Source organism: Rhinichthys klamathensis, unplaced genomic scaffold, assembly GCF_029890125.1.
Source record: "Rhinichthys klamathensis goyatoka isolate OS25496 unplaced genomic scaffold, OSU_Roscu_1.1 h1tg000209l_1, whole genome shotgun sequence".
Taxonomy (NCBI): domain Eukaryota; kingdom Metazoa; phylum Chordata; class Actinopteri; order Cypriniformes; family Leuciscidae; genus Rhinichthys; species Rhinichthys klamathensis.
Genome location: NW_026606734.1, coordinates 320,389 through 337,306, shown reverse-complemented (window position 1 = coordinate 337,306; position 16,918 = coordinate 320,389). Strand labels below are relative to the sequence as shown.

Sequence of the window (16,918 nt, the reverse complement as noted above, 5' to 3'; positions counted from 1 at the left end):
ACAAGCTCTGGAACAATTACTGGAGAGTGACGAGGAGAAAGCATTGCTTAGAAAATTCTAAGCATTCCTAAGAAAAACGCCTAGGACTATTTGTAAATAAAGTTACATTTTTCATTGTTCTTTACACATTTTATTTAACAAATACACATGTCTGTCAAGCAAAGGCTTTGACAAATATATTTTTTGTTCAAAAACTGTTCACTATTGTTGTGTGATGTGTGATTTTCAGAAATAAATGACAAAAATCTAATTTCCATTTTTGAAATTCTCTAGTTTATTGTAAATTTTTCACTCATACTTCCTTTATAAACACATTACATGCATGCTTATGTTAGCTTAGGGTCTTCTGAATCCATAGATACCAAACACATAGTGTTCCATCTCCATTACATAGTTTATAAGCCCAAATGTAAAAATAGAGAAAACGGACCAAAAAGGGCTTAGTACCCAGAGGGTTAATGTAATAATTTCACTGAAACTCGGTAAACTTTTTTTTTGTTTAAATTTCCCTCACGCAGTACTCGAGCTTTCAATGCAGGCATTCGTTGGATCTCTTACACAGACAAGGCGCGTACGCACAGATGCTCCCGGTGCTCGCTATGTCCCGCCTCTCCCGCTATTAATGCACTACACATAAGAATAAACCATCTAAAACGCTTGAAATAATCATACTACTAAAACTTAATGTGATATGGTGGTTTAAATTATGTTTGCGCTTTCATTTTGAGGAGTGCCGGCAGCGCGTATGCACTTCAGATGATCAATGCAATCAATCACAGTTCTAATCGCAAGAAAACGTATCAAAATGACATCACAAACTGCAAATGGTTAGTTCATCCAAAAAATTGTATTCTGCATTTACTCGGTCTCATGTTGTTTTTGCTCAATCATTTTAACAACTGTGTTTACTTCAGTATGTGCACATTGTAAATCTGTTTATCATAAAGACATTGTGTATCTTCAGAAGACTTGGATCAGACCACTTGATTGAGTATTTTTACGATGCCTTTATGACATTTTTGGGGTCTTTAACGTTTTAGAGGAATCGACTTTAAATGGAGGGACAGCAATAATATTCAGAAAAATAATCAGAAAAAAAATCTTATAAAAATATCAAATATATAATTATAAAAAAATCTCATTTGTGTTTGGAAGTTGAAAGAAAATCTTATAGGTTTGAAACGACATGAGGGTGAGTACATGATGGCAGAATTTACATTTTTGGGTGTATTAAATCATATAAATACAGTAAGCTGAGCCTTGGATAAAACTAACTATATCGCAAATCATATCGTTTACATCAATGATATATCGTCTCATTTTTTAATGTAAAAAAAGGCGCTGTATAAATAAAGGTGACTTGACTTGAGTTTATATTGTGATATCTCAATATATCAATGTATCGTTACACCCCTAGTAAACATACAAATTACATTTTGAATCTTACAGAATCCATTTCATGCATTTATCTTGGGAATCTTTATAAAGCTGAAAAATCTTTTTGAAGAAAGAATGGGGTGAACATGAATGAAGCTGTTGTTCATTTAAATTAATGTAAATTAACTTGATAAACCCGTTAAACACATATGATGGATATAGCTTTGGGAAATCAAGAAAGGTCAAAGCAACAAACAAGAACAAGCAAGAGTTGCAGCTGTCTCTGCATTAGGCAAGAACAAAAGGTCGCAAGTGCAGATATTCATTGTTCCCGTTCCAGCTGTCTACTGACAATTTTACTGTTCCGTGACAGCCGTCTTGCTCGTGAGGCATTGTTACCTTGTCTTTATCCTTGAGCACAAAGATAAACCTGTGAAATTCCCAGTGCATGCCTGTCTCTCTTTGAGGACAGAAAATGACACACAGTTCTTGAAAAGCATCCTAGCGTATTATTGCTGGAATCTTACTGTCAAATTAAGCTTTGTGCAATTTTATTAAAAAAAGTTTGTGTGAATGTTTAACTATGGTTAAGATACATTATATACAAGAGTCTCCACCTCTATAATGCTTTACGTACATAAAAAAATTGCCCTATGAAACTAACCACAATATATGAAAGTGAAGGTGTAAAATTCAGTATAAAAAATTATATGAATATTTTATATCTTAAAAAAGGAGAAATACATATGGGACAAAAATAACATCATTGTAATTTAAATCCTTTGTGATACTTTCGCACTACCGTCACACACCACATGCCAAACTACTGTGACTCACAAAGATTTTGTCAGGCATCCAAAAAGAGCTACACACACAAGTGACCAGAACCAAATACAGATGGTCAACGTCACACTCATTGTGCCTTTATATAAAGAGATAAGTTACAGCACAACGTTGCAAGCCCACATCATTGTGCAATCTAAAAGGTAAGACCACACATAATTTAGATAAAATTGTTCATGAGGACTGAACAATAGAATAATCTCATTAATGATATTTCTTTTTTATTGAAAGGACTTGGACTTTCTTGGGTTTTTATTTCATCTGGTAAGGCATGCTTTTATAAAGGTTAACATGTTGTGTATATATGTGTGTGTATGTGTATGCAATATTTTTGTCAGTTTAAAGACCAATAAATAAATAAATATTTTTTTTTAATAAATAATTATATTTTACAATATAGTTTTTAATTATAAACAAGTTTTACTTGAAGAGAATTTTGTCATCTATTTCTCAGTCTGATTGAAAGATGGGGGATGCTCTGATGGCAGAGTTCGGGCCAGCTGCCCCGTTCTTACGAAAGTCAGACAAGGAGCGTCTGGAGGCCCAAACTCGGCCCTTCGACATGAAGAAAGAATGCTTTGTGCCCGACCCTGCGGTTGAGTACGTCAAGGCCTCCATCACCAGTAGAGACGGTGACAAAGTCACTGTTGACACTGAATTCGGGAAGGTAAGATCTAATCTCTGCATTGTTGTAGATTGTAGACAGAAGTACAGAGTGACTGTCAAAACATTTTTGTTATCCACAGACAGTTACTGTGAAGGAGGTTGATGTTCACCCCCAGAACCCGCCAAAGTTCGATAAAATTGAGGACATGGCGATGTTCACCTTCCTGCACGAGCCCGCTGTGCTGTTTAACCTCAAAGAGCGTTACGCAGCCTGGATGATCTACGTGAGTCGAGTCTTAAAACACTCACACGTTCTCTTTATCTTGCATGAGCAGATCTAAACCTTCTGTGAATCTCTTACAGACCTACTCTGGGCTCTTCTGTGTCACTGTGAACCCCTACAAGTGGCTGCCAGTGTACAACCAGGAAGTTGTTGAGGCCTATAGAGGAAAGAAACGAACTGAGGCCCCTCCACACATCTTCTCCATCTCAGACAATGCCTACCAGTACATGCTGTCAGGTGATGATCTGACTTGTAAATTTTATGTTGATTTCTAATGCAATTTCAAATGCTAAATTTCTTATATTTTGTTATCTCACAGACAGAGAAAACCAGTCTGTCCTGATCACGTATGTAATACATATGATGACGTAGCATAATATTCCTACTTTCAACACTATTTTTGTCCATGCTGCATTTTATCTGTCTTTTAATTATCCATTTTTATTCTAAGTGGAGAATCCGGTGCTGGAAAGACTGTGAACACTAAAAGAGTAATCCAGTACTTTGCGAGCATTGCAGCAGCATCGCCTGGCAAGAAGGATCCATCAATGGAGAAAAAGGTGCTTAATTCACTCAAAAATGTCTCATTATGGATGAATATACCTTCTATATAGCATAGCATACACAAAATAATTACAAAATTAATGATGCCTTCATATATTAAATATTGGTCAAAATTTGATACTCACTTACTTGTACCATATTGCAATGCATACACACGTAAACAAACAACATTATTTTTGTTTTCTTCATTATTTTTTACTACTGTGACTTAGGTTCTCTATGGATTATTATTATCATTATAGGACTACATAATGTCAGAAAATATGCAGTAGATACAAAAGTAGAAGTAGTTAAAAACTAAAGTATAGATGCATCAAATTTTTTACACACTTATTATTAAAATATGATTCTCAGGGTACTCTGGAGGATCAAATCATCCAGTGTAATCCTGCTCTGGAGGCTTTCGGTAACGCCAAGACCATCAGAAATGACAACTCCTCCAGATTTGTAAGTGGGGTTTTTAATCTATATTGGTTTTCATGATATGTTATATGAGCATGTTATGTATTATATCATATATTGCTTTATTTACAGGGTAAATTTATCCGTATCCATTTTGGCGTCAGTGGAAAGTTATCTTCTGCTGACATTGAGACTTGTAAGTATTGCCCAACATCATTCCAACAAATCACACATTGATGAAATGTGTAACTGTTTTGATCTTCATCTAATTATCAATTCATTTAGATCTGCTGGAGAAGTCTCGTGTCACTTTTCAGCTCAAGGCTGAGAGAGACTACCACATCTTCTATCAGATTCTGTCCCAGAGAAGACCAGAACTGCTGGGTAAAATTACCCATCATATCTTTTAATATTGCCATCTCTAATTAAAATAATCTTTTCTGATCTATATTGCCATTTCTCCTTAGAGATGCTGCTCATCACCAACAACCCCTATGACTACGCCTTTATCTCCCAAGGAGAAACACAAGTGGCATCTATTGATGACGGTGACGAGCTGATGGCCACTGATGTGGGTGTTTGTTAAAACATAGACAATTCACAATACAAGACACCACATTATAAAATATTATAAGTAATAGTCCACCCAGAATTTGCAATTTAGTGATCATTAGCACATTTGACAACTCGTATGACTGCGTTTCTGCTGTGGAACATGAATTGATAGTATCTTGGGTGGTTTCCGTACAATAAAAGCATATAATGATCAGGGGCTGTCAATAAGTATAAAAAAGCACCATAAAAGGTCCGTAAAACTTGTTTTTCTGAAGCCATGTGTTTGTGTGAGGAAAAGAACAGCGTGAACTCCTTTTGTGTTCCACAGAAGAAGTCATACAGGTTTAGAACGACTTGAAAGAGAATAATTTATTCTCTTGGGCAGTCTATTCTTTAAAAAGTATAAAAGAAAGACATTTAATGTACTTGCCAAAAAGAATTGTAGGAGCCATACGTACCACCTTATTTAATTTTTATAAATGTGTTCATTTAAATATCAGTTTGTTGTATATGAAACATTTGACATGAAATTTAACATGATCCGTACATTTGCTGTAGGAAGCGTTCGATGTGTTGGGCTTCACCAATGAAGAGAAGAACAGCATCTACAAACTTATTGGCGCCGTCATGCACTACGGCAACATGAAGTTCAAACAGAAGCAAAGAGAGGAACAGGCCGAAGCTGATGGGACTGAGGGTCAGTATAAATTGGAATCTCAGCTTCATAAGGGAAAAAAGTCTAAGACATGTTGTATGTATGTATATATATATATATATATATATATTCATAGCTCCGTATTCTTTTTTAACATGTAGATGCTGACAAAGTCTCATATCTGATGGGCCTAAATTCAGCTGACTTGATCAAGGGTTTGTGTCACCCAAGAGTCAAAGTAGGAAATGAGTGGGTCACCAAGGGACAGAGTGTCCAGCAGGTAATGAATGAAAATAATAATATAATGAGTTTTTAGCATCATAGGTTCCCTTTCCAAGACATACAAACAAAATCTTTCAAGTATCTGAAAAATCGCTCTCTAGTTTGCAATGTGTCAAATTCGGCAAAATTCAATCTTTTCTTTATTAGGTGTACTACTCTATTGGTGCTCTGGCAAAGTCAGTGTATGAGAAGATGTTCCTATGGATGGTTGTGAGAATCAACCAATCCCTGGACACCAAACAGCCTCGCCAGTACTTCATTGGTGTGCTGGATATTGCTGGATTTGAGATTTTTGATGTAAGCTGAAATCAACTGATTATTGTTATTTAAGAACAAATCCAACAAGTAGTGCAACCTGTTTGACCATTGTGATTATACAATATATTCCACCTGCAGTACAACACCTTTGAGCAGCTGTGCATCAACTTCACTAATGAGAAGTTGCAGCAGTTCTTCAACCACCACATGTTTGTGCTGGAGCAAGAGGAATACAAGAAGGAGGGCATTGAGTGGGAGTTTATTGACTTTGGCATGGACTTGCAGGCTTGTATTGAGCTTATTGAGAAGGTGGGTGAATATCATGTTGATGATTATACTGTCTGGGGAAAAATCATTATTTTCAGTATTAACTCTTGTGGCAAACTAATATATTGACTTCCACGATCTACAATTCATTGTAGCCCATGGGTATCATGTCCATCCTTGAAGAGGAGTGCATGTTCCCCAAAGCCAGTGATTCAACATTTAAAGCTAAGCTTTATGACAACCATTTGGGGAAAAATCCAAACTTCCAGAAGCCTAGGATTGTCAAGGGTAAACCAGAGGCCCATTTTGCCCTCGTTCACTATGCTGGCACTGTGGACTACAACATTTCAAACTGGCTGGTGAAGAACAAGGACCCTCTCAATGAGACGGTTGTAGGGTTGTTCCAGAAGTCAACTCTTAAGCTGTTGTCCATTCTGTTTGCTAATTATGCTGGTGCTGAATCAGGTAAGTACGTACTGAAGTGTGACATGAAAATATAATAAGCACTTTTTACTGTTTAATAATAACAAAAATAATTTATTTTACAGCTGCGGATTCTGGAGGAAAGGCTGCCAAAGGTAGCAAAAAGAAGGGTTCTTCCTTCCAGACGGTGTCAGCCCTTCATAGGGTATGAAATATTATAACACTGTTTCACAAGGTTTTATCACATATAAATCTAAATCCTCTATGGTCTACCAACAGGAGAACTTGAACAAGCTGATGACCAACTTGAGGTCAACTCACCCTCACTTTGTGCGCTGCCTCATCCCCAATGAGAGCAAGACTCCAGGGGCGATGGAGAATCCTCTGGTCATGCACCAGCTGCGCTGTAACGGTGTGCTGGAGGGCATCAGGATCTGCAGAAAGGGATTCCCCAACAGGATCCTGTATGGAGATTTCAAGCAACGGTTAGTATAATACCAAATTACTTTTATGTCCTACAAAATAATTGTATGTACGACTCCCAAGTTCCAAGCATAATTTCAACTCTCTGTTTGCAAATTTAATCATTTGCTAGAAACAAAACTAAATACATATAATATAATTGTTAATGTGTGTTGTTTTTTTGGTAGATACCGCATCCTAAATCCTGCTGCTATCCCTGAGGGACAGTTCATTGATAACAAGAAGGGTGCAGAAAAACTTCTGGGCTCTCTGGACATCGATCACAACCAGTACAAGTTAGGACATACTAAGGTATTATTATATTAACATCAACTTTTGCCAAAACCACTTTTCCATTGTCATCCTTTTTGATGCAAAATTCTTTACTATTTAGGTATTTTTTAAGGCTGGTCTTCTGGGAACTCTTGAAGAGATGCGAGATGACCGTCTTGCACTTATTATAACTGGAATTCAGTCCAGGGCTCGTGGTTTTCTATCAAGACTTGAGTTCCAGAAAATTGTGGAAAGAAGGTTAGATTTTAGCTTTTTAATCTTTGAACATATTCTACAAGTAACATTTATAATGCAAAACTGAATATTCTTTTTTAATATCTACAGAGATTCTTTGTTGGTGATCCAGTGGAATGTACGTGCTTTCATGGGTGTCAAGAATTGGCCCTGGATGAAGCTCTACTTCAAGATCAAGCCTCTGCTGAAAAGTGCAGAGACTGAGAAAGAAATGGCCAACATGAAGGAGGAATTCACCAAGCTGAAGGAGGCTTATGCCAAATCTGAAGCCCGCAGAAAGGAGCTTGAGGAAAAGATGGTTTCTCTTCTCCAAGAGAAGAACGACCTGCAGCTTGCAATGCAGTCTGTAAGTTCACATGAGACTACAACTCTGTACTTTTCACAGGTCAGAAAATAAAACAAGTTTTCCTTTTTTTTCCCTCATGTTCATAGGAGCAAGATAATCTTACAGATGCTGAGGAGAGATGTGAGGGTCTGATAAAGAGCAAGATCCAGCTTGAGGCCAAAGTCAAAGAAATGACAGAGAGACTGGAGGATGAAGAGGAAATGAATTCTGAGCTGACTGCAAAGAAACGAAAGCTAGAGGATGAATGTTCTGAGCTCAAGAAGGACATTGATGATCTTGAGCTCACTCTGGCCAAAGTGGAGAAAGAGAAACATGCCACTGAGAACAAGGTTAGTTTTCAGCACTGAACCTGTTAGTGATGTTAGAATGGTGAATTAAGAGTCTGTTGATACAATAACACATTTCTACAGGTTAAAAACCTGACAGAAGAGATGGCAGCTTTGGATGAGATCATCGCTAAGCTGACCAAGGAGAAGAAAGCTCTTCAGGAGGCCCATCAGCAAACGCTGGATGACCTCCAGAGTGAGGAAGACAAAGTCAACACACTCACCAAAGCCAAAACCAAACTGGAGCAACAAGTGGATGATGTAAGAGCCAGAAAACACAACACTAGAATTAAGATGAGAAACATTTAAAGTAATTACGCAATAATTTTTATATTTTTTTTGCATGAAATTTAGCTTGAAGGTTCTTTAGAACAAGAAAAGAAAATTCGCATGGATCTTGAGAGAGCTAAAAGAAAACTTGAGGGGGACTTGAAGTTGACTCAAGAGAATGTAATGGATTTGGAAAATGATAAGCAGCAGATGGAGGAGCGGATAAAAAAGTAATATATATTATATACTATAAAATATAAAATCCAATTTTAATATAAAAAAATATTTGGTTCAAAATGTTCCAAATTAACAAATGTATTGTTTATTGTTAGTTAATGTTTAATTCATTATTTAATGTTAACTAATGGGATCTTATTGTAAGGTGTTGCCTGATATTTTAATTTGAAATTCATGCAATCATTCATGTGTCATCCTGTTTACTTGGCAGAAAAGACTTTGAAATAAGCCAGCTCAATAGCAAGATTGAAGATGGACAAGCTTTGGAGTCCCAACTCCAGAAAAAACTTAAAGAGTTGCAGGTAAACTTAATGTCTAAATAAGATTTATATTTAAATTTTGTAAAATTTAAAAACTAAAAATACATTTTGTATTTATGCACATTACTAGGCCAGAATTGAAGAGCTTGAGGAAGAGCTGGAGGCTGAGAGAGCTGCTCGTGCTAAAGTTGAGAAACAGAGAGCTGATCTGTCTAGAGAACTGGAAGAGATCAGTGAGAGGTTGGAGGAGGCTGGTGGAGCCACTGCTTCCCAGATTGAGATGAACAAGAAACGTGAAGCTGAGTTCCAGAAACTGCGCAGAGACCTTGAAGAGTCCACTCTGCAACATGAGGCCACTGCGGCTACACTGAGGAAGAAACATGCAGACAGTGTGGCTGATCTGGGGGAGCAGATTGACAACCTCCAGAGAGTGAAGCAGAAGCTGGAGAAAGAGAAGAGTGAACTCAAACTGGAACTGGACGATGTGGTCTCCAACATGGAGCAGCTTGCAAAGGCAAAGGTGAGTGAGAGAAATTATGCTTAGAGTCTGTAAATGATGTGTTGTCAGTCAAAGAAAGCAATCAACTATGATACAATTTATCCTCAAGACAAACCTGGAGAAAATGTGCAGAACTCTGGAAGACCAGATGACTGAGTACAGAACCAAGGCTGAGGAAGGACAGCGCACAATCAATGATTTCACCATGCAAAAAGCCAAGCTGCAAACTGAAAATGGTAAGAACACAAAATATTGTGTTATGTTACCAACTGTACCATAATGATACTTGGAAAAAAGTATTTTTTTTTAAATATTGCATGTTAGGTGAACTCGCCAGACAGCTTGAGGAGAAAGACTCCCTGGTGTCTCAATTAACCAGAGGCAAGCAGTCCTACACTCAGCAAATTGAAGACCTCAAGAGACAGCTCGAAGAAGAAATCAAGGTTTTTAAATCTCCTTCTTTATCTAAAATTTTAGCTAAAATCCACTATTGTAAAACAACTGGCCCCAAATATTTGCTTGTCTTTAGGCTAAGAATGCCCTGGCCCATGCAGTTCAGTCTGCTCGTCATGATGCTGATCTGCTGAGGGAGCAATATGAAGAGGAGCAAGAAGCCAAGGCTGAGCTACAGCGTAGTATGTCCAAGGCAAACTCTGAAGTGGCTCAGTGGAGAACAAAGTATGAAACTGATGCCATCCAGAGGACTGAGGAGCTGGAGGAAGCAAAGTAAGAAACAAACAATATTTAAATGTTAAAAGAGTTTGGTCTTTAGGGATGAGACACTTTTCTGAATTTTCTGCTATACTTTGTGGCCTTTTAAACACGTTCAAATACAGTTTAATGAATGTTACTTCTGATGTTTACTATCCTTTGTATTTTAATTATTACAGGAAGAAACTGGCTCAGCGTCTGCAAGATGCAGAAGAAGCTGTGGAAGCTGTTAATGCTAAATGCTCCTCTCTGGAGAAGACCAAGCACAGGCTGCAGAATGAGATTGAAGATCTCATGGTGGATGTGGAGAGATCCAATGCTGCTGCTGCTGCTCTGGACAAGAAGCAAAGAAACTTTGATAAAGTAAGGAGAGAAAGTACATTTTGTAATTAGCTGGAAAAATCAGACGTGCAAAATTGTACTATATAAAATATCAAGTAGCATCAAAAATGTTCAATGTTAAATTGATAGTAAATGTAAGTTTCTAATTATGGATAGGGTCTAGTACTTTAGGGCCTATTCTATACTACAAAACCAGTTGACAAAACCTGCACTGCTCTCATTGGCCATTTGGTCTTATTACATTTAACCAGGTCCTGGCTGAGTGGAAGCAGAAGTATGAGGAGTCCCAAACTGAACTGGAAAGTGCCCAAAAAGAAGCTAGATCTCTGAGCACTGAACTCTTTAAATTGAAAAACTCATACGAGGAGTCATTGGACCACCTGGAGAGCATGAAGAGGGAGAACAAGAATCTCCAAGGTAAGAGTGGTTTTACAACTCCAAACAATTACTTTAATTGCTTGTATTTGTGAGCTCACATGTTATTTCTATTGCACAGAGGAAATTTCTGACCTCACTGAGCAACTTGGTGAGAGTGGGAAGAATATTCATGAGCTGGAGAAACTACGAAAACAACTGGAGCAGGAGAAACAAGAGATACAAACTGCTCTCGAAGAGGCTGAGGTAAAAGAACAACCATTTTCCCCCAAAAATCTTATTCATTTGACAACTCATTTGATTTAAATCAAGCTGTTGTTTAAAGCAATTGATCATTCCAGATTATTTTAAGGGAGGTAACTTCCCACCCCAAAACACAGGGCTAAACAAAAACTTTACATCTCAATTGTAACAAACACCCATTTTACTCTTCATAGGGTTCCCTTGAACACGAGGAAGGCAAGATACTTAGAGCTCAGCTGGAGTTCAATCAGGTCAAAGCTGATATTGAACGTAAGCTGACAGAGAAAGATGAAGAGATGGAGCAGTCCAAGAGGAACCAACAGAGAGTGGTGGATACCCTGCAGAGCTCACTGGAATCAGAGACTCGCAGCAGGAATGAAGCTCTCAGACTGAAGAAGAAGATGGAGGGAGACCTCAATGAGATGGAGATTCAGCTCAGCCAGGCTAACAGACAGGCATCAGAAGCCCAGAAGCAACTCAAGGGTCTTCATGGACATCTCAAAGTATGACGAATCTTCAAATCAAGATTTTATGATGCTTAGGTGAAATCCAACCTAGTTCTTACGTATTTTTATTTGTAAAATTTGTACTTTACAGGATGCCCAACTGCAACTAGATGACGCTCTTCGTGGTAATGATGATCTCAAAGAGAACATCGCCATTGTGGAGAGACGCAACAATCTGCTGCAGGCTGAACTGGATGAGCTGAGATCCATGGTAGAACAAACTGAGAGAGGAAGAAAACTGGCTGAGCAGGAATTGTTGGATGTCAGTGAGAGAGTTCAGCTCCTGCATTCTCAGGTATGACACATCTGTACTAATACTATGCAAACCACATCCTAAATCCCCTCTTAGTAAACAATATCATCAAAAGACAACATTAATGTCAATATTGTCCATGTTCAGAACACCAGCCTACTGAATCAGAAGAAGAAGCTGGAGGGAGATAATACTCAGCTTCAAACTGAGGTTGAGGAGGCAGTGCAGGAGTGCAGGAATGCTGAGGAAAAAGCCAAGAAGGCCATCACTGATGCTGCCATGATGGCAGAGGAGCTGAAGAAGGAGCAGGACACCAGTGCTCATCTGGAGCGCATGAAGAAGAACATGGACCAGACCATCAAGGACCTGCAGCACCGTCTGGATGAGGCTGAGCAGATCGCCATGAAGGGAGGCAAGAAGCAGGTCCAGAAACTGGAAGCCAGGGTAAGTTGCTGATGTTTTTAGGAACAAGTACAGTTTTCTGCTAAATGCTTTCTTTTAACTTTACATTTTTCATACTAAAATTGTTACACATCTGTTAGGTGAGAGAGCTGGAAAGTGAGGTGGAGATAGAACAGAGAAAGGCCAGTGACTCGGTCAAGGGGATTCGTAAATATGAGAGACGTATCAAAGAGCTCACCTACCAGGTAGGAAAAATGTTGCCTACTAACAATTTTGCCCCTGGTTGATTTGATCATGTTATTTGTTGAAAATACATAAAGTGCTGTCTACAGTATTTAAGTGTATCTTGCATATACTAATATTTTTTGCTTTGCATAGACTGAAGAAGACCGAAAGAATCTGGCTCGCCTGCAGGATCTGGTGGACAAACTCCAGCTGAAGGTCAAATCCTACAAGAGATCTGCTGAGGAGGCGGTGAGTATTTTCCCCCACTGGTGCCATCATATGATACAACTTCTGTAGTAATTGTATCTTTTAAATTTCACAAATGCTATTCTGTGTAATCTTTAGGAAGAACAAGCTAATTCCAATCTGGGCAAGTTCCGTAAGATACAGCATGAGCTGGATGAGGCAGAGGAGAGGGCTGATATTGCTGAATCTCAGGTCAACAAGCTGAGAGCCAAGAGCCGTGATACAGGATCCAAGGTAAGAGTAGGCACTTAAAACAAGTGATTTTGGTCACGAAAATAAAAACCTCAGAAAATCCACAAATAAATGGTCACAGTTACATTGACTTGATAGGTTAAGATATGAATAGCAAGTAGTTTCAACAACAACACTTGATAAAATGCATTTTGCCATTTAAAAAGTGTGACTACTGTAAAAAAGAAAAAAATAGGGCTGTCACTTACGATTATTTTGGTAATAGAGTAATCGGTAGATTATTTTGACGATTAATCTGCTTTTTTTGTGGTAATAAAAATAGACCTAAGCAAAGACCTACGCCTTTAAAATGACTCAAAATACATATAATACTAATAATGAGGCAATAACCAATAAATAACCACTTCTTTATGATAGAAATGCTACACTGTAATTTCTTGAACAAGAATATGTGGACATCAAAACATCCAAACTCAGAGCAAGGGTTTAAACCTTTATTTTGAAATTGCGATGAACCGGTCGCATATTTAGAAACATTGATGTATTCATTTATAAACCTACGCCAACACAAGAGAAGTAAATTACAAATCTGATGAAATGGCACGCATTGTGTTCCCAGATGAATGTTATAAGTAACCCCAACTCACAGCATATGCAGAGATGGAGTTTACGATGCACTCCACGCATGTAAACGACAACAGTTCATGTAGAGAAGCATTTACTGGAGCCGCTGAGACGCACGTAACCTGCACACACGTAAATAATTAAAGCACATATACAGTATATGAAGCCTGCAGGGAATATATTTATTTAACTGAATGACAGCCATTGTAAATTCACAAAAGGACTATGCTGTAGTATAGTTTTTAAAGGGTTTTAATACATCATGCCGCCTTAGAAAATGGTCTAAAAATGCGGATCATGGATTCTCATCCTTGGAATGCACCATTTACAGTATTTCGCTGGTTAATCGACACGGGTAAATTGCAATCGAGGATTTCTTTTAAAATCGAGTACAGCAATTTAATCAAGGAATCATGACAGTCCTAAAAAAATACCATCCATGTCGATTAGCTGTGTAGAGTTTAAGCCATTTTGAACTTGATCAGCTAAACTTTAACATTCTTTTGACCTTTTCCTTTCTAACAGAAGGGGGCTGATGAGGAGTGAAAATATTAGATGGATCTCTCTAAACATGGATTGCTGTGACGATCTCCTCTGTAGTTCTGTAGAATAAACCAGACATGAAAATGAATACCTCATCCTCTTTTGTCTTTTTTTTTTTTTTTTTTTTACAATGTAGACATTGCAATATCCCAACATGATCCTGCACACAACAGTAAATCAGTTGCCTGAATGTACTCTATGTGCCACAGACTAGGCTGTCTAGTCTAAGATCTGATTGAAACTAAACTCTACATGTTCTTAAAATTGTCATTTGAAGTAGGGTCAACCATACAAAGAAACCAATTTTATGTTTACCAGTTTTACCAAACTAATACAAACCACATAATGTAGATCAAGTTGTAAGCCACTGACCATTACACTGTATGTTTTGACACAGCTCATCCTAAGTGAATAAAATGAAATGAAGGCATTATGATTTAAAGTGCACATGGATCTATTATAATGCCTCCATCAAAGCCATTACATTTTTGACAAAGCAGTAAAATGCAGGGAAAAATTAAAGTACCATATAATAATAGCCTACATAGACTATTACATCTCTATGGTGAATGTGAATTATGATTTGAATTACAGTCAATATAAATTATTATTGTGAACAGCCATCATCGTTAGTCTAAGAATTTACAGTTCAGCTCAATTCAGCAGAATCTCTTTCTCATCAATTATGTTGGCAATATATTCATTCTAAACCTAAAGTAACCTCCACAATGCTGCTAATGTGAGAGCTGCAATAGTCAGTCACCACCACTTGAGAGCACCACTACCAATAAATATCATATAAAGCATACTTGCTAGGTGTCCATGTAAAGCAGGATGGGGCAAGTTGTCACAGCTTTTTATTCCTTTAATTAAGTGTAGGTTTTATTCACAATTTTCACATAAAGTCTTCAAAAATCTATTTAACATTTCCACTGGTATTGCTCAGGAAAAACATTAACTGGTTAACCTTTAGCTACACTTTACAATAGGGTTTAATTTGTTAATGCATTAAGTACCGTGAACAAAAAAAAAGTATCAATTTATGTAAATGTTGATGTATGCTTTATTTAAATACACTACTTTCATTGTTAACTTGTGAAATGTTTGAAAAAAAAAATGATATGCAGAAATTAACATTAACTTATGCTGTAAAACCATTGTTCGTTGTTAGTTCATGTTACCTAATGCATAAAGAATTGTATTGATGAACTGAACCTTATTGTAAAGTGTTACTAATTACACTAACAGTAACAAATGAAAAAAGACCGTATGTGAGAGAGTATAACATGTGATAACTCTCTCAATATCCTGATGTTTATGAAAAATACTCCTGAGAACACGGTACAGCTTTCCATTATCCGAATACATCAGTGTAAAGTAAATTCAGAACTAATGCTGCAATGATAAAGATATTCCTATATTACAGCAATATATATATATATACACTACCGTTCAAAAGTTTGGGGTCAGTGAGAATTTTATTTTTATTTTTTGGAGGAAATAAATCAATACTTTTATTTATCAAGGACAGTAAAGACATTTATAATGTTACAAAAGATTCTATTTCAAACAAATGCTGTTCTTTTGAACTTCCTATTCATCAAAGAATCCAAAAAAAAAAAAAAAAAAACTGTACAACTGACAGACCAACAACTGTTTCAACATTGATAATAATAATAAATGTTTCTTGAGCATCAAATCCTCATATTATACTGATTTGTGATGGATAATTTGACACTGAAGACACTGACACTGGTGATGCTGAAAATTCAGCTTTGATCACAGGAATAAATTACACTTTACTATATATTCACACAGAAAACAGCTGATTTACACTGGAATAATATTTAATACTATAACTGATTTTTATTGTATTTTTAATCAAATAAGCGCAGCCATGGTTAGCAGAAGAGAATTCTTTTAAAAGTATTTAAAATCGTACCGACCCCAAACTTTTGAACGGTAGTGTATATATATATATACATATCATTTTTTTACATTACAGAAAGCAACTAGGAATTTAAAGGTTAAAAGTAGTAAGGGCTTGACGCTTACTTTTTTCGCAAAGGAGCGCATGTGCTCGTAAGTTTAAAAGTTTATGTGCTCGTAAGTTGAAAAGTTTAGGAGCGCATTAAAAACTTTAGGGGTGGAACATTTTCTAATTATGTGTTTTAGCTAAATTAGAGGATATAAGGAGACATTATATGGAGAATACAAAAATAATATTTCTGTTTTAAACTGTTCTGTTGTTGCTGTTTTTAGTTTAGAGTCAGTCAGCCATCAGTTTTTCTAATACACTTAAAGGACCACAGGTAGTAAAGTGCACAGCAACAACAACAATTTTTTTTTTTTTTTTTTTTAAATAACTTCCATATCTGTATCTATAACTTTGCTTTTTTCTGGGATGCTTCGTCAGATTTTGTGGGCATTTAGAGAGGAAGAGAGAGGTAGACAAACCTTTGTGTGTGTGTGTGTGTGTGTGTGTGTGTGTGTGTGAAGAACCCTTGCAAAATTATTTTAAACAGATTAAGAAAGCCACCACTACTGGTCATATCTATGTTTAGATTGATTTTTTTAGATCCAGTGAAGTCTGTCCCATCATGTACCTAATATAAATAAATAAAACATCTTCAGTTAACTAGCAGATTATTCATTTAGTTCGCTATTAAATAAGAAATCTAGCGCTAAAATGTGTTTTTGAAACTCAAGCTGCGCGCTCGTTGCCGCGGCGATCAGTTGCATGGATACAGTGCTCTGTGTCTCGCGCAGTCTTCACTCGGACGCGCGCTTCAATCTATCGCCGTTGCGGACTC

At 37.0% G+C, this 16,918-nt stretch overlaps 1 protein-coding gene across 1 annotated transcript; it reads left to right on the top strand.

The window, feature by feature from the left end:
• The first annotated feature begins 2,445 nt into the window (after window positions 1-2,445).
• On the top strand, window positions 2,446-14,193 carry LOC130096914 (myosin-7-like). The gene is made up of 38 exons (XM_056263604.1): window positions 2,446-2,484; window positions 2,675-2,887; window positions 2,967-3,110; window positions 3,190-3,346; window positions 3,429-3,456; window positions 3,561-3,669; window positions 4,028-4,120; window positions 4,208-4,271; window positions 4,361-4,459; window positions 4,543-4,646; window positions 5,189-5,327; window positions 5,447-5,565; window positions 5,715-5,864; window positions 5,964-6,134; window positions 6,248-6,557; window positions 6,641-6,720; window positions 6,795-7,000; window positions 7,166-7,289; window positions 7,372-7,508; window positions 7,596-7,851; window positions 7,938-8,180; window positions 8,262-8,438; window positions 8,532-8,677; window positions 8,896-8,986; window positions 9,075-9,464; window positions 9,553-9,679; window positions 9,768-9,886; window positions 9,973-10,169; window positions 10,334-10,517; window positions 10,748-10,913; window positions 10,993-11,117; window positions 11,309-11,617; window positions 11,712-11,915; window positions 12,021-12,317; window positions 12,416-12,520; window positions 12,654-12,749; window positions 12,846-12,980; window positions 14,088-14,193. The coding sequence occupies exons 2-38, from the start codon at window positions 2,687-2,689 to the stop codon at window positions 14,106-14,108; spliced, it is 5,823 nt and encodes a 1,940-aa protein (XP_056119579.1). The 5' UTR covers window positions 2,446-2,484; window positions 2,675-2,686; the 3' UTR covers window positions 14,109-14,193.
• The last annotated feature ends 2,725 nt before the right edge of the window (window positions 14,194-16,918 follow it).

Coding starts and splice junctions, on each gene's coding strand:
- LOC130096914 (XM_056263604.1), top strand. CDS start 2,687: ATGGGGGATGCTCTGATGGCAGAGTTCGGGCCAGCTGCCCCGTTCTTA. Junction 4,272..4,360: donor TTCTGCTGACATTGAGACTT/GTAAGTATTGCC, acceptor CAATTCATTTAG/ATCTGCTGGAGAAGTCTCGT. Junction 8,987..9,074: donor AAAAACTTAAAGAGTTGCAG/GTAAACTTAATG, acceptor GCACATTACTAG/GCCAGAATTGAAGAGCTTGA.